We start from the raw sequence: 18,455 nt of genomic DNA, 5'->3' as shown, positions 1-18,455 counted from the left end.
CTAGAATCACCTCCTTATCTCTCCATGCGCGCTTGGCATCTCCACCTTATCACACTGTCACACGTGCATGACAACTCCACCTTGTCACTTCGCCCTGCGCGTGGTAGCTCTACCTTCTCCCTCTGTCGTGTGCTAGCGCCGCCTCCTTATCTCACTGTTGCGTTCACAGACATCTCCTCCAACGAGTAGCATGAACATATCTCCTGAGTGCATGTAAAGCCTCCTTTGATTGTCCTTCACTTGTGAGGTTTCAAACGAACCCAAGACCACCTTCTCAATAGAGTTCGCAACATCCGTTCTGTTGTGGGGACATCCCCCAAGTTAAGAATAAATATTATTTAAATAAAATAGATTATTTTTTCATTCAATCAATTACATCAAAATAACAAAAACAATAAAAACTATTATTATTTATATATTATCATGCTACAAAACATTATGCAAACTATTATCTTCTTTCAAATTTCATAAAAACATCATTTTAATTTGAGAGTAATATTAATTTAAATAATATATTATTTAAACATCAATTAATTATCACTTAACTATTTCTCCATACAAAACATCATCTTAACTTGAAAGTATTATTAGTTAATTATTATTTAGATATCATTTTCCTCCAAACTTCATGCAAATATCATCTAACTTGAGAGTAGTATCTTTATTCAAAACATAAATTAATTATCACTTAACTATGTCTTAAATTTTATTTATTTATTTACTCTATCCTATTTTCTTATTTCTACATTATTAGTATTTTCTTATTTCTATATTATAGTTTTACAAGCATTGAATGACAATGTATATTTTGAGTGAAAGCTTATGATTGAATAATAATAGAATATATATTTTCTCATACAACATCTTACCATACAATTTGAAATATATTTGACTTTAATTACTTTATAATCACTATTCAATTTGAAGTCAAATTTGAATATTCAAGATTGATTTCTATGATGTATATAACTAACCTAAGATTGTTTTACACATTTAGTCACAATAATAAACAAACAAAATCAAAATTAAGATTAATATCCAAAAAGTGTATAAAAATTAAATTAAAATTAAATAAAAAACCATTTACCAATTTCTATATAAAAATACCATTTACACATGAATAATTACATGAATAATTATATTATTAAGGATAACCATGTCATGATAAACCCAAAATTAAAGACAAGAAAATCCAAATCTCCATAGGTCATCATAATCTACACGTAAACATGATTGAGACAATAACCTTAGTATTCTAGGAAAAAATCCATCATTTGCTTTCCTTGAGACCAGCAATTCAGCGAGATATGTAACTTACAAACTAAGGTTCATACCAAACTAGGAGAAATCAATAATCCTAGTCAAAGCCATGACCACAAAAAATAAACCTACCTTTCTCACGTCCTATTCACTCTCGCCTTAAAAATTTAGAGAGAAATTAACGGCCTTCAATAAAGGCAACGCTCCTGATAGTAACAAAAGATATCTTCGCCGCTAATCGATCGCCACGTGTACTTCTTTACACGTTTTAATGTCTACACATCTAGTTGTCGTGATTTCATGAATATTCTTGTTCTTCATGCCGCTATAAAAGCATTAACATCTGGTACAATAATCGAGAAAATCTCGTGATTTAGCGCAAGGCTCTGACATTCACAGGGAGACTAAATTTGTGGTTTTGTGCACTAAAAATTAAATAGAAGTTCGTTGAGATCTTGAATTTGCGATACCTAAAAATGGAGGGCGAGTGGAGGAAGAGTATTCTGGTAACTGGTGGAGCGGGTTACATAGGGAGTCACACTACTTTGCAGTTGCTCTTGGATGGTTACAAAGTAGTTGTCATTGATAATCTCGACAATTCTTCAGAAGAAGCTGTACGAAGAGTTGCTAAGCTTGCAGGAGAATATGGTCACAATCTCAGCTTCCACCAGGTTTGTTTTTATTGTCTTTGAGTAGTAATTTCCCTCAAGTCTCTCGTTTTTCTCGAATATGAAACCGTTTGTTGTTTACATAGTTTCTCGTAAGATAAATTTCTGGACTCAACTGTGCAGTGCAATTTTTCTCTAGACTCGTTACTAGGAATTTTTTTTGCTTTCCTTAACTTTTTTTTATCAGTAAATTAAATGGAAACATAGCCCAAATTTGATGTCCATATGGTCGTAATTAGGTATTCTGCCTTAAAATACAATTGAAATTTTAGGAAGACTGAATCACACAAAGCAGTAGATTTAGATGGATCAGACACATTTGTACAGGATTATTTTGATATGTATATTTAAATTACAGATTGTTTTTCAAAATTATAAATAATGTTTATTTTATTATTTTAAGGGCAGGAATAGACAATCATCACAAAAAAATTGCTTGAGAGGTAAGGTCACTTTCAAATTGAGGCCCTGGGTGGAATTGTTCATCTGTTTTCCGTTTTTTTTTTTTCGCTGTTTGTAAGAATATTTATTGTAGAGGGGATTGTTCATATTATTCATTTTCTTTTAATTCTTTTGGCCAAACCTTTTTTTCCCTTCTTTTTGTCCCGTGGACTGTCAATAACGTCGTTAGTCTGATACTCTGCTGTACATAATGTCACTTTTAGTAGCTCATTGGCGAGAAATTTTTGGTCTACGTGAGTACACCCAAAATTTGATCCAGTGTATTGCCTGATTTTACAAGATTTTAAAATAATTTGTGCCCTTGTGGAGAAGTTTTGGTTTGGGTGGGCACACACCCAGAATTGGATTGAATGTGCAGTTTAAAAAGAAATATCTTTTCCCTTTGAAGAAACCTTTGTTCTAGGTAGATGTACCTAGAATTGGATGAGATAAAACACTCAATTTTAAATCTTTTTTTAAATAGCTTATTAATTGGTGCACTTGTGGAGAAACTTTTCTTTTGATACCACGATTTTCGGTTAGTCCAATGAGGTTACTCAATTTTACATATGTTGTTTTTCTTAGTAGTTGTAAAGGATTCTTGTCTTGTGAGTATATGGGCGTATCCTTGAATGGGCATCTATACTAACGTTGGTGTGAACATAAAGGGATGGGGCAGTCATTGGGAAAACTGTCCTAAGACCGCAACATGTCCATTATGGAATCCTTGTAGATTAGATGGTCTAGAAAGTGACTATGGATGGACTTAACCGGTCCTCACCTATTGTGGCTGGTAATCTCAACATAAATGACGTTAATGATGTTATGCTTGGCTCTCATCTCCCTTGCTCGAATCTCATTCGACTGCTTCAGGGTGATTTAGGATACAATTTAGTGTGCAGAACATTCGCAATCTCTGGACAGGTTGAAGCCTGAAGGTAACTAAAAGAGGTGGTAGGATGATGGGTGGTAAGGGGTTGGCAGTTATCAGTCTGGTCTGAGTGGTGGCAGGGTTTTTTCCAGATGTAGACATGTCTGCAATAGGCAGTGGTGGGCTGCAGTTTTTGAGGTTTTTTTTTGTTGATTTTAGTAATCAGATTTAAAGTAAATAACAGAAACTGAAAATGCAACACATTGTGGTGCAAAACAACACAAGAACAACACAGCAGTACCCTGGGGAAACCTCCCTCTTGGAGGAAAATCCCAGCATCAAGGATCCAAATCAAATCTTTTATTCATAAGCAGATTACATGAACAGTATAGATCAGATTACTTATCTGATTGTGGTATCAACCTAGGGCAGATTCACAGAGACTTGGCCCAACTCAAATCAATGTATATGCTGTTGCAGAATATCAATCTTGCTGTCTCAGAAGGGGTAGAATATCGGCGCTACTTGGAGAGGGAGATCGCAGCAGTATGAAGACACCAATTTGCCCAGCAAGATGCCTAACAAGTTCGTTCAATAATCAGATCAGGTCGCAGCAGAATGAAGGCTTAGATCGCTCACCAACTTCGCACAATGATACCCAAGTTCGCTCACCAACTTCGCACAATGATACCCAAGTTCGCTCAAACTGATTATCCTTGTCCTGGATCAGATTCGCTCAAGATGACAACTTGAATGATAGGAGATTTAGTTCGCATAAGGCACATGAGAAATTCGCTTAAATGAAAAAGATGTATTTGATGTATGAAATGAATCTTGTTTATATACAAGATTCATACTCATGATTTATCCAAGTCGGCTGGGCAAGATTGCTGCCCTTTTACATAATTCTGCAATTTGCCTTTTAGCGCTCAATTTTGGGCCTACATAAATTTAACAAGTTATAATGCCTTCAATTTTGGCCCCAGCCCAATAGTACATGTAATCACTCATGTTATTTCAATATGGTTAAATTTTAATTGCCACAAGGCAACATTAAAATATAATCCGAACTAGCTATCCATTTCAACATTTTTGATCTAGCTTTCCAGCAAGAAGGTTAAGGTTTTGATAATTGTTAGTATAGAGCTATAGTTGGATGCTGAGCCAGGCTTGAGTTTTTATATAGTTTTGTAAGTCTGTTTTCCTGTGTATGAGGGCACCAATAAATCCCTTGATTCAGCAATAAAAAGCAGAAACATTGCAATCTACAATTTTCAAGCTGACATCCGTTTGTGTAGGGAATCTTCTCTTGTCAGGCATGGAGAAGTGATACTGTTGGGATTTTAACATTCTCATGACGAATTCTTCTTCTTGTGTTTGTAATCCCCAAGTTGATTGAGATCTTTTGGCCTCTGGGGGAGTGGTATATACCTTCTGCTGGATATTTTATTTAACACCCGAGCGTTCAACTTTAGTTTTCCGATAAATATTGGTTACAACTTGAGCCCTAAGACTTATCAATTCATTAAGTGGTTCCAAAGGCTATGGAAAGGCTTAACTACCCTTCATATATCATGATTGTGCATCTCCATACATTTTAGGCTGTGTATGGCTCCCTTAACTTGCTTCAACTTTGTTTGGTTGCACCAAGGATTTTAGGATTCAGTTTACACCAGTGGGTGTGCAGACAGCAGAGTGTTGCTCTCCACAATTTGCTTGTCCCTGACGAAGAAATTGCAATTTACATCAGTAACTACAGAGCATTGCACTTGGCTCAGCCTGATTGAGAGAATTTTATGGTCTTTCCTCTCTCGTACTTGTCATGTGTCATGGAGCCATATGGTTGTAGTTGGGTTATATTGTGAGACAAATGGTTTTCATCAGTGAAATAACTTTGGGTTAAATGAGGAAAATTTTCTTTTTTGAAGAGGATGAAGTCTTGGAAGCCATGATAGAGATATTTGGTAGATATTTCATTAAAGGGGCTTCAAGGCGCTAGTCAACTCCAATATTTCATCAATGTTTGTGGTTAATGTTCTTTGTTTGACTAGAGATAAGGAGGTTCCCAAAGCTTTGGGAGATACTTCATATGGGGGAAATTTAGGCTAGGCACGCATTGTTGACCAAAGGATATAATTTGAGGTCAAGATGTTGTAAATGGTCTGCCCAAGTTTTGCTACAAATCAAAATGTCATCAAAGAAGATAGATGAATTTATAAAGGGCTGAAAGAGTTTCTTCATCAATCCTTGGAAGGTGGATTGGGCATTAGTGAGCTTGAATGACATGACCAAAATTTCATGGTGACTATCATGAGTGTGGAGGTTTACTGTAGGATATTTGCTTCATTAAGACAAATTTGGTGATAGCCAGAGCACATATCTAATTTAGAGAAAAATAAGGGAACCATGAATCTCATTAAGTAATTTATCAATCACTAGAGTAGGAAATTTGTCCTTGATGTTGATTTTGTTAGCTCATGGAAGGCAAAGCAAAGTTGCCAAGATCCATCTTTTTGCCAAGTAGTAGAATGGGTGAAGAGTATGGGCTAGTACTAGAATGAATAACACCAACCTTAAGGAGTTCCTGTACCAACTTTTCAATTTCTAGTTTTTGGAGGAATGAATACTTGCAAGGGTGAGTGTTAGGAGGTGTGCTCCCTAGAAGGAGTTGAATGTGACATAGCAACAAGTTGTTTGGGGAAAAAAATCTACAAATTAAAAGTATAAGATTTTTTGAAAAAAATGCTATTTAAACGAGAAAAAATTGAATTTAAAAAATGTATAACGCCCTTCAGTACCACGTGAAACGCTTTTGACCCAAATGAACCAGTGAGGTCACAAATGGGGGACTTCATCCCCAATTAACAATGCTAAGGCTCAAACTCGAGAGCACATTGGATTTGTGAAGGCACAAGCTTGCGATCAAAATGGTCCAATGGAGGTTTGAACCTTGGTGGTCACAACAACAACACCACTAAAAACCCTACCAAAATTTGTAGATCCCACCTGCTTTATTATCGAGGGCATTGGGGAGTGCGTGGGAGAGTTGGCTCAATAGTGATTCGGAGGCTACCTAGTTTACCATCAATTAGGTTTCTTTGATGGTTTGCTTCTATCCCTTTCCGGATTCCAAGTCTACCCCTCTAGACTTCTAAGGGCTTCCCTACCATTTGTTTGCTTATCTCACCTTCCTCAAGCTCACGAAGTAAACTTGTTCACTAAATCCTTGCAGGGGTGTAGGACTCACACATTCGTTCTCTCTTTGCAAAACCACCCATCTTGTTTGGTTTAGCAAACTTTTCTCTATGGTTACACAATGTCTCGTTTTCAAGCTTGTAGCCTTTTGGATCTTTTCCAAGTTCTCAACAGTTTCCTTCCCCTGCAAGTTATCTCCTTCAAATTACTGATACCTAGCCGGACTATCACCAAGCTTGCCTAGGCTCAGTATGCAAAAATTGCCATTTCCCGGTCTCTTTCAAATGAAAACCTACTGTACATTTCTGGCTTTGCTTGACAATCTCCAAAGATCTTGTGGAGTTTCAAGTTAGAGCCATTTGATTATTGCAAACAGGGAACAAAAACTGAAAAGGAAAGCTTTATTTACAAATCCCGAATTTATTCACGGGTTCAAACCAACAACTCATAGAACAAAGAAATGAAACAATTACATTAATAGCATACGTGAAACGAACGGAAATGAAACTCTAATTGAAAACCAGAAAGTGGACTTCTCTATTGCATTTCAGAAAAAAACAAAATGTGTTCTCCGAGGCAATCGACAAACAACGATCAATGATCTACCATTAACCATTAGCCTCTTACAGATGCTCGTTGGGTCTTTTTATACATACATCCTCTGTTACCAATGGTTTCCATTTGCAACTATTTCGCAAGTTCCATCGGTCTGTCAGCGTAACAACAAATCCTAACTTCCGATGGCCGATGACAACTTTACGCACTCCGCACTTCCTATATCGAGTCATCGGTGTAACATCAAAATGGGGCTTTCGATGGCCGATGACAACACACACTGCTTCGTGTTTTCCATCGGGTCATCGGGAAGACTTCAAAACCTGACTGCCGATGGCCGATGGCAACTTAGAAAGCGAGGCGGTCCCATCGGGTCATCGATGTAGTACGAAACACCTCTTATCGATCTCCGATAACACCACCTTCGAACGCGCTCCAACTCCAGTGCTTACTCATCGAGTCGTCAGGGTAACGTGAAACCGCTCCTTCCGATACCCGATGGCTCCACTCCACGCCTATGCTTTCTCATCGGGTCGTCGGGGTAACTTGAAACTACTCCTTCCGATACCCGATGGCTCCACTCCATGCCTATGCTTTCTCATCGGGTCGTCGGGGTAACTTGAAACTACTCCCCCCGATATCCAATAACAATACTCCGAGCACTGACGACTTATCAAGTCATCGGGGTAAGTGTGAACCACTCCTGTCGATACCCAATACAACCGCTCCATACTCTGGTGACCTCATCGGGGTAAGACTTGCCGATCGGGGTAGGTCTTGCCGATAAGAGAAATTTTAAAAACTGTAATTAAACAACCATACAAATGGACTAGAGCCAGTCCTTATGTATTTACATTGGTTAAGGGCATTTCAACCCTTAGGTGCTCTTGCACCATATAGCTTGGTCGAAGCATTGGGAGGGATATTTCACTCGGGACCCATCTTGGAATAGACTAGAACATTGAGTTGACTGATCTAAGCCCAATTGTTGGTGCGACTTCAGTTGCTAAATCAATTGCCTATTGTTCTCGCTAGGGCAACTATTGTTTTAGTTTGATGAACATTAATGGTAGACCTATTGAAAATCATTGATAAAAACGTTAAATCGAGATTATACTAAATCAGAGTATGCTCAACAAAAATCCTTGGTCATCCAATCAAATCACCAATCAATGATATTTCATAAAATCATATTTTTCACAAGGAAACAATAGAGAATTTTTTTCGTTTTGTGATTGATAATGATTCTCTCAATATTTTGTTGATTTATGCTTTCTATGGAATGTCATGGTCTTTTGGACATTAAGATGGTAACCTACCAGACTCGGCAAACACATGGACGTGCTTTTCCAAAATTTGTTGTAAATTTGTAGGATTACTAGAATTGAAAGAAGATTTGCATTGAATGGAACAATTGAGAGTGATGATCCCATGGGAGTTATTCTTAAGAATCTTTTCTATCATACGTGAGTTGATAAGACTAGTAGACCTAGGTGTAAGACCCTTCAATGTGTACTTTTGCCCATCATTAGGCCATTGCATCCAAAGTTTAGAGAAATCCCACAAGATTGGGCCATGTAGCCATTGATTCCCAAGAACTAGATCACAAGCACCCAAAGGTAATACAAACATATTTGAATGGAGGTTGTAGGCTCCCATAACAATTCAAACATTTTGACACTTTCCTAAACAAGGAAAGGTTTCACCATTCACTATCATAACTTTGAAGGTGGAAAAAGGATACAAAAAGCAATCAATATGTTCCTTGAGCCATCACTATTCTCATTAGTTGACTGCTTTTTGTAGCAATCATTGGTAGGCAATTCTTCTTTTGGGTTTTTGGAGCATCTTCCCAATCCTTGGCATCTAGAGGCGACTAAAGTTAAGGAGATATAGTTTTTGTTGCACAAATTAATGGGCCACTTATTTTGTCATCACATTTATAACACAGCCCCTTTTATCATTAAGTTTGCATTTCAGCATCAGTTTTGAATGCTGTGGTAGAAGAGGATGTGGTGGTGTGGTGTTCTTGAAGGGAGCAACAAGGGAAAAATGACATTGAGTAGTGAGCTTATCCTCTACAAGGTTTGAGAAACACAAAGATTCCATCATGTCATTATGTTTAAACATTTTGACCTTAGAACGAATGGGATCCTTAAGGCCACTCATGAAGCAGCTTGTGAAAAAAGAGTCAAATAGGCCTTGAGTGTGATTGGCAAGTCATTCAATTCAGTTTGATATTCATAAATTGTACTAGTTTGATGAAACTTGGTAAGAGCGCCAATAAAATCCTCATAGGTACTAGGGCCAAACCAAACTAGCAATTGTTTGAAAAAAGTTACCCTATTGGGCTCATCATGAGACTTGAGATACCACTAATACTACTTGACAACTTCTTTCTCCAAGTGGAAGGATGCAATAGGGACCTTGTGACTATATAAGTATTATGGAGATTGAAGTACCATTTGGCTCTATTAAGCCGACCAGTAGCATCAGGCCATCAAATCTAGGGAAGTCAAATTTTGCGTCATGAGGCACATATCTAGATGAGTTTCCACTTCTAGCTGGCTGTTCATTATTGAGTTGATTGTTGAGAGTTGCATCTTAGGCATTAAGAACATGTATCATTTGTGTCAATTATGAATTTTGAGTCTCTAATTTGGCAAATATCTAGTCCATTTTGTGGGTGTTGGAGTGGGTAGACACAACCATGAGGTGGGCAAGATGTCTAATTTATTCTTTTTGCAAAATTGCCTCAAAATGATGTGTAGTGAGATGATTGCAACGAGGCAATCGGTTGAAAATGGAAAAAAAATCAATTTTTAACTTTTTTCCATTTTTTTATTTGGGCTTTTTTCCCCCCAATTCTAGATCCCTCTAGGGCAAATCTTCAAACCAATTTGTTTTGCGGTGCCTAATTGGAAATTGGTGCCTTTGTTCAAATTTTACCATTCAAACCTTTTTTCATGCATTGCTAACATTGTACTCTATTGTTTTAAAAAAAATACCTACTACTCATACGATGCAATCCCCCCTACATGTATTGTTATCCTTGGAATGTAATGGTGTTGCAGTCGCTGGTCATTGGTGGTGGTTTTTGGTAACTTCCAAATAGGCTAGGATGGACAAGAGTCAAAAGGATAAAAAGGAAAGTTTCTATAAAGAGTATTTGGTGTGTGAACCCATGAATATAGAGATCTTCCTAGGGCTAACTGCTTATTGATGCATCACAATTGACAAGCAATTGATAGCTTATCAGGGCCTGGTTTTGAAAAAAGTTCAGGGATATTTTGATATATCTGAGGCTATGAGAAAGCACAAGACTGTATACGAAGGCTATTTGACAGTGTAGTTCGGGAGGGAACCCCTTTGACCCTCATTAGAATCTAGGTTGTAATCCTGCTTTGTGTAGAACAACATTTCTTTTGTGCTTTTAAAAAAACCCATGCTACATGTTTTCAATCCTTAAAAAGGGGAAAAAATTCAATAACATTATTGTTTTAACCACTTGCTAGTCACCAAGATGCTGGTAGGGTGAGGTGAGAGCATGCAATGGATAGATGTATGAGCCTTGAAACAAAAAAATAGCTGCAAAAAAACTTGGCCTTGGAAAGAGCTTTGATCCTAGATGATACTATCCTGCCTATAAATTATAATCTAGATAACAAAAATACAAAAATATAGGCTGCAAACAGAAACACAAGACTATATTGTATTAAATGATACAATTTTATTAGAATAATTTGCAGACCTCTTTGAGTGGGCGTTCTCTTGGAGCAATGCTCAATACATTATAATTCCTACATAGCCCATATAATAGCTTACGCCTTCTATTTAAACTATTCAAACTAACTGCTATTTCCCAAGCATATGGGATAATTCATATTAGTTCAAGGACCACTTACAAAGCATATGTGTCCAAAGTTTTTATTACAATAAGGAAAGAGTTAGGACTATAGAGGTCCTAACATTGGCCCTGTATTCCCTCGATGTTTTGTTTCCTAAAATTTTGGGAGTCTTTGAAAGTTGTATACATTTTACTTTCTCTATCTAGTTATATGAAATGTTGTTCTAGGCTATGTCATCAAAGAATTTGTTTACAAGATCAACTAACAACGGGTTCTTTTTTATTTGGTGAAATATTGTTTTTGTGGCATGATTATGAGAAGCTGCATTGATGAAACATGGTAGACTTTGGACCTCCATCTATGGGGGTGTGACAGATTATATAGTGGTAATATCTGAATCAGTTTGAATAAAACTTCAAAGTAAATTGATTATTTTTGTGCGCTAGTGAAAATTTGCAAGCATTTTCTATTTATCCCATAAGAACCCAGTGACAAATTAGATGATAAATATACATAGAGGATTGAATCTATAACGCAATAAGTTAAATGCGATGCTTTTGCTTCAGATGCTCATGCAGATGCAATTCAATTTCCATTGGCTCTGTGCTTGAGAGGTTTAAAAAGAACAAACTAAGAGATGATCTGTTTTTTCTTGGTACAGTTTGAGATAGAATGTTGGCTAGATTGAACTAAATTTTAAAATGTAAATAGAAGATGTTTCTATTCAAATTTGAAAACATGAGCAGTTTATCTCTGTAAAATTATTTCTACCTTTAAATATGATTGATGAGAGAATCAATTTATATGAAGATTAGAAGCATTTATGATTCCAGACACAATAAAGTTGATTATATACCTTTTTTGTCTCTCTTTTGTAGGTTGATCTTCGAGATAAAGAAGCTACAGAGAAAGTGTTTTCATTGGAAAAGTGAGGTTTCTTCATTTTTTAATCTTTTAAATTCTATTCAACACTCTTCATATGGCATCCTATTAATGTTTTTGGCATTTTTTAATTCGTATTATGTAATGGTACCTCGTTTGCCTTTAGAGGTACTATCTTGAATTGAACTTCAAAAATTAATTGGTTCATTCAAATGAAAAATTCCCAAATTTCATTTCAGCAGGCCTGAAATATTTTCAATACATAGAATCTTAAAAATTCATATATGCTTAATATCTTGCTTAATATCCTTGGAAATAACCAAAACAAGGAAGCCCAAGAGAAAACAATAGATTAGTATAGTTACACAACAGAGAGAGAAATTAACATAGATAATAGAAAGAAGAGAGTCGCATGAAATTTTCTTTGAAATTGATAGGAAATATGATTTTGGAAAATCTATCCCACCTTCACGATGAGCTTGCAGTTGCACAAAAAGTAGAGAACATGACAAATTCAAAGCCTAAGAATTGGCAGTAGTGCAAACATGAAGGTGAAGGCGTGCATAGTGTTGGTTGTGCAAAGGTCTGCATAAGGACAAGGATGCCACTTAGGAGGTTGGGCCAAGGAATGTACATGGTCAAGGGTGGTACATTGTAGAGGCACAATGACATGTGGCAAAATAGACCACACCAAGAGAAAACTGCATGAGAAGGAATTCCTACACATGAGATAGAAGATTTGTGTAGAAGCACATGATATAGACAATGGAGTTGGCATACGAGAGAAGCTGACAATGGTTTGGCACAACGGTAGGAAGTTGTAGGTAGTCAATAGAAGTCTAGGATTTGTCAGTCAATAGAAGTCTAGGATTTGTCAAAGATGCAAACATAAGTTTTGGACAAATGAGTGCAATCATGGTCAATGGTAGGAGAAGAAGTTGTGCATGAGCTATAGAGATTGTTGGTTGAGGAATCCTTGAGTTGGCTCCACAAGTGGTGGGTTGTCAATCAAATCGTAACATGTATGTTTGTGAAAATTTTAACCAATCGAGTTAACAGAAAGTGTTCTAGTGTAATGCTCATGTTAGAAGGGAGTGAAACTGATAGCATAAGTGGAGTAAGTGTAAGTTGAAGTTCATGCAGTAGATGGAAGTGGAAGTGATGGTCGAACAAATGGCATGTAAGTAAACTAGAGACCAAGGATGGAAGAGTAAGCATCATCTAAGATGGGATAATACTACATAGTTGGCACAAAGAAAAGGGAACCACCAAAGAATCATTGAGGGGCCATAGGGAGGTCATGAGAGATTCCAAGTAAGATTTTGATTCCAAGGGGGCATTTAGAGGTATAGTGAAGTATGCTTTCTTAACTGCCTGAGATAGTGAAGTAGTTGCATGGAACGAAAGCAAGCAAGCTTGTGTCAAAATACACATGAACAAAGAGATTTAAACAATGAACTTCCTTGGAGAAGTCCAATGTGAGAATACTTCATAAGGGTGGGGTTTTGCCTCCTTACCTCTACTTTTGTCTCATAGTTTTTACAAGTCAATTTCTCAACTTAAGACTTAGTTACATCGTCGATTTTTGTAGCACTTATATGGTTCTCTTAGGATACCGTGGGCTCTCATCAGCTCTCACACAATTGTCTAAAATCTTACTTTGGTGTGGACAATATGCCCATTTAATGTGCTTGACCATAGTCACATTACTTACACGGCAATGACATTTCAAACTGAAAGTGTAAATGGAATATAGTTACAGAGGTTTAACTTTAAAATAGGAAAAAACATGGGAAATTAAATGAATGCTAAAATACTCGTACAAACATGGAAAAATACTGTAAATATTATTTCATGTGAAATAGTGTGTAGAAAGAGAAACGAAGTCTAAACATCAATTATAAAACGTGAGTAAATATTCAATGTCATTATATCTGAATTTTTCAGTCTTAAGAGTACATATTTTACTTTTTTATAGACTCATTCCTCATAAGTCATATACAAAATAAAGATGGAGATTACAACATTCAAAATTCAAATAGCCTCGTTGACAATGATTAGATATGTGGAGCAGAAATCAATACCTTTACATTAGTAGTCAGATGCTCCAAACAAGCACAGTCACAATCATCCAAAAACTTATTAAGATATCCAAATCCTGTTCTCTTAATGTGGGGATCTCCTTGGTTGTAATCCATTCTGAATCAGAATCAATCTCATCTAGATCAATTGGTCGATCATCGTCAACACTACCTAAGGTTAACAATGATGAGCACATAAGTCCTTAACTTACGAGTATATGCTACAAAAGTGTCTAAGGTAAGCTGTGCACTATTTTGATAATCACAAAATGTCTATTCTGATGTTTACTATCTCTCAGAGAAGTCTGGAAATTTGTTAACCTGCTGCCTAAAATTTTAAAAATGGGGGAAAATTTTTAAATTTTGAGGTTTTTATAGAAATAATCAATGCCCTTGTGCTTTTCAATTGCATGCATTTTAAACCCATTTCTTTTTGTGAAAAAAACAGTTTTTTTGCGGGTTTGATCAATTTATGGAAAAACCTAGCCAATTTGGTCAAACTGGCACAACATAGGTCTCTGGTATGTTCAAAACCAGTCCTTGTATCTTTTTCACATGTTCTGTTACTATGTGCATGACTACTTTAGTGAGACATACAATTATCTTCTGCCATTACAACTCTCTAAATCATTCTTAAATGCCTTGATGTGACACGTATTCTTTTGACTGAGCATATGAGTCATATAGAGGATTCTTAACTTCCAGTCACACAAAGAAATGAAAGAGAAACCAATTCAATTTCCTTCTAGATGCTCGGTTCTGCAACTTCCTCTCTTATGGAGTTGGTTCAACAGTGGCAACAAGGGGTGTAGTGTAGTGTCATGAGCGTGTTAACAAAAACTCTTACTTTTCATCTTAAATTTTACAGCCATTTACATGTCAAAGTATTGATATTTAATAATAATAAATATAAATATATAAATACAAATGAAATAAATTTTTTTTTTTGTCCTTGCTGCCATTTTCTTTCTTTAATAAACAATGAAAAGAAAAGAATATACAGAGAGGTGAAAAAAAGGAAATGGTTTAGGGTTATTATGAGTAAAATGACAGTAAAGTCAAATTAGATTTTTCTTACTTAGTTATTTGTTTGTGTATATGTAGTAGTTTAAATTAATAAATCTGTTTTTTAAAAATGGCTAAACTGAAGTAAATAATTTTTTTTGTTTTTATTTAACTTTTTCAAAACTATAGAAAAAATAGCTCTTACATGTAAAAATTAAGTAATTGGAAAAGTTGTGTATCTTAGGAAATAAAAAATTTGTTTTCACAAAACTTTCACTATTGATATAGTTATGTACTTAAGATAAAAAAAATATCTTAAAACATTAAATTCCAAGAGATATCACTTGGCGTCTTTTAGATCGATGTATTTAAGATATCTATACTAGTTTTATCCAAATGTAAATAATTTACTCGGTACCAATTTTCATATAATTTAATTTATGTGCTTGTTATGCTTTGTGCTTTCAAAGTTACAGTTATTTTAAATTAAATGATAACACCAACGTCAGATAAAAACATATCACTTGTAACAATGATCTGGCTATAAGTACATTCTTTGAAATGTTGGTTCAAAAATTTGTTCATTTAGTGAGTTTTCTTCAAAGTTATCTATTGTGGGATCATGGATTGGCTTTCCCTCATGAAAAGATATCCTTACTGATTTTTTTATTGTCTCCATGTAAAATGATTCCTTTTGGTTTGTAGATTTGATGCTGTTATTCATTTTGCTGGATTAAAAGCTGTGGGAGAAAGTGTAGCCAAGCCGCTACTATACTACAACAACAACATAGTTGGCACCTTAAATCTATTGGAAATTATGACTGCTCATAATTGTAAAAAGGTAATGCTCAAATATCCATTTCTTAATGTTGCATATCCAATTGTTTGCCAGAGTGCTTTTAAAGTAAGAATAACAGGCATATGAATTATATTCATCCAACTTATTGCCTTTGATAATGATCTGTTAGAGATGTTTCTTGGCTCGCATTATGTATTAGATAGTTAAAACTCACAATTTTTTAACAATACCACGTACATGATAGAAGTGAACTATGAGAGGTCTTCACTCTGGGACAGTATTCAACTCAAATGTGGTGTCACATTTTCTTTATCTAATTTTGTTGTGACAACATTTTCTTTACTTAAAATTGGCGTCTTAGTGTACAGCCTTATCTGGCTTTTACAAGATGGAGCTCATTCTATCATGTTGTTCTGCTATCGCATTTCTTGATTGCTTTTCTTCTTGATACATCATGGTCAAGGGTCAAACCCACATGCCTTCACTGAGCACTGAGTACTCTACTGTCTCTAAAGGATCTTGGAGGTGACATAGAATTAGATGCATCAGCACATTTCTTTCTGCTCTTTACTCCTATTTGCAATTCTTAATTTCTTTTTCATTGGTATTTTTTCCTTTTACTGCACCATCTAAAAGGTCTATATATATATATATATATATGTATGTATGTATGTATGACCAAATGCTTTTGGCCATAGATGTTGATTTTGTGTGAATTTTTCTTTTGTGGATAAAGGCTTGCATATGTTACAAACGAAAATCACAATTACAGTGTTTATAGCATCAAAGTCTTTATCTTTGTCATATAGAGTACACTTTACAAATAAATGGAGCTCAGCACACACCTGAGATGTAAAAAAATATGAAAAGTAGTTTTCCAGAGTTCTTTTTCGTTTACCTGAAGTCACTGTGTGCCTTACCTTCTGAATTAAAAAAATGCTTTACGTGTACAATTGAATAATGGTAAATTACTAATGTCCATCTTTGATCTGTAACTGATCTGGGTATCCAATGCATGATCCACCAATATGATTTACTTTTCTTTATTTGCTGTTCTAAAGTTCTATGCTCATGAAACAACAATCAAAGGCTGTGAATTCATATTAGTACAGTTACATGGCTGCCAACTACATCATATAACCATTATTCAATTGTATACATTTTTTTATACATGCATACAATTCCTAGTTACAAGATTCCAGAATTTGTCTGTGCTACTACTAACCTGTTATTCTCTTGATTTCACAAGAACAATAGCGCAGCAAAATGTGTTAATGTTAGAACCAGAAAGGTAAGACACAGCAATCTGAAAATTAGAAAATCTTACAAGACCAAGATAACACAGAATTTTATCCTGGGAAAACCCTCCACCTGAGGGTGAAAAACCCAGCCACACCAAAAATCGACCTTTATTAAAAGACACAAATCTGATACAATGCTCTCAAGCTTAATCAAGCAATGATTTAAGCAATATTGTTAACACTTAACAATCGGCACTATAAGCCGATAACATCTCAGAACAACTGAAAGCTTCTACACTACAGTCAGCATGGATGATCACATATTAATATAGATTCTCTCTTGAGAACTTCACCCCCCTCCAAAGCACAAACATCAACATGCCTTTTAAAGGGAAGAAAAGGCTTGTCGGAGGTAGACAGAAGGCCAAAAGACACCATAAGCTTATCAGCAGTTACATATATGCCGTTACATAAGCCACATAGACAATCTTTATATTGGATGAAATGTGAAGAGGAAAGAAACCGCTGCCAGCACGCATGAGGCTCCCACGAAGCCGCAAGTCATACATGCAGGTCGGTGACAGTTATTAAGGAAGCTGTTACACATCAGCTTCTCTTGAAGTGTAGGAAGAAACCATCACAGTCATAATAAAATCTCCTGCTGCTAAAACATTAACAAAATGCATGCTAATGCCTTAACTTATGTGAGATTAAATTCAACTTCCATTTTTTTTTTTGTGAACTAGTATTGTAAGCATAAGAATTTACCACAGAGAAACCCAGTTTAGGGAAATTCAACAAGAGTAAAGCTATGCTTCCTCATCTGCATTATCATATTGCAAATTTATAAAAGCCAATTTCTCAATTTGAGCCTCCATGTGCATTTTAGCTTTTATTTGCACCTCTATGATACTCTCTTAGCTTGCCTTGTTGAAGATTACTTGCTTATTCAAGATTATTGACTGCTATTCTGAACTGTTACAGTATTGTCCTACATCAAGACTCCCTTGGATTACTCTTGCCCTATACTCTTACATATCTTTACATGATTCTAAGATGGAATGTTTATTCTAAGGAATCATCATAGGAATCATACAGAGGATTTTAGAGGGTTCCCACATGAATAGGTGGAAGAAGAATCCATGAAACTCCCTTTTGGACACTCATTTCTGCTATTTTGTCCCATCATGGAATGGTTTGTACAATTGAACATGTTTCTTTCCTTTGTTTTGCAGCAATTCACCTATTATGAAGGCCTTCTTGTCAGTAGAAAGTGCAATTATTCTGTTAAATTACACAAATAAATAGGCCACCTAAGTGAAATTTTAAATCACGGGAGTGCAAGAGTACTGCTTTACTATCATGCTCCATGTTGCTTTAGTTTCAACAAATATAGCAAAATCACTGGACAATGACTTCTATCTTCTTGTTTCTTCAAAATTAATTTGTTTCGGAAAATTCTAAGGGGTTGTGCAATGGTAATGGTGGCCCTATAACCCCAGCAGCCATGTGGCAAGGTTCAAATCTCCCCACTTTGATATGGTGGCACATAACTATAAAAGAATGATTGTGGAGCTTTTGAGTGTAACGCATGCTTATAAATCTAAAG

The 18,455-nt window shown here is 35.7% G+C and overlaps 1 protein-coding gene across 1 annotated transcript in view; it reads left to right on the top strand.

The window, feature by feature from the left end:
* Nucleotides 1-1,565: 1,565 nt before the first annotated feature.
* LOC131078546 (UDP-glucose 4-epimerase 5) overlaps nucleotides 1,566-18,455 on the top strand; it is a 28,442-nt gene continuing 11,552 nt past the window's right edge. The window contains exons 1-3 of the mRNA XM_058016267.1: nucleotides 1,566-1,931; nucleotides 11,717-11,766; nucleotides 15,512-15,647. Coding sequence (XP_057872250.1) covers nucleotides 1,737-1,931; nucleotides 11,717-11,766; nucleotides 15,512-15,647 — 381 coding nt within the window. The 5' untranslated portion in view covers nucleotides 1,566-1,736. The remainder of the gene's footprint in view (nucleotides 1,932-11,716; nucleotides 11,767-15,511; nucleotides 15,648-18,455) is intronic.

This window comes from Cryptomeria japonica, chromosome 8 (assembly GCF_030272615.1).
Source record: "Cryptomeria japonica chromosome 8, Sugi_1.0, whole genome shotgun sequence".
Taxonomy (NCBI): Eukaryota; Viridiplantae; Streptophyta; class Pinopsida; order Cupressales; family Cupressaceae; genus Cryptomeria; species Cryptomeria japonica.
Note: the sequence above shows the minus strand (reverse complement) of the source record. Positions and strands in the feature narration are given on the sequence as shown.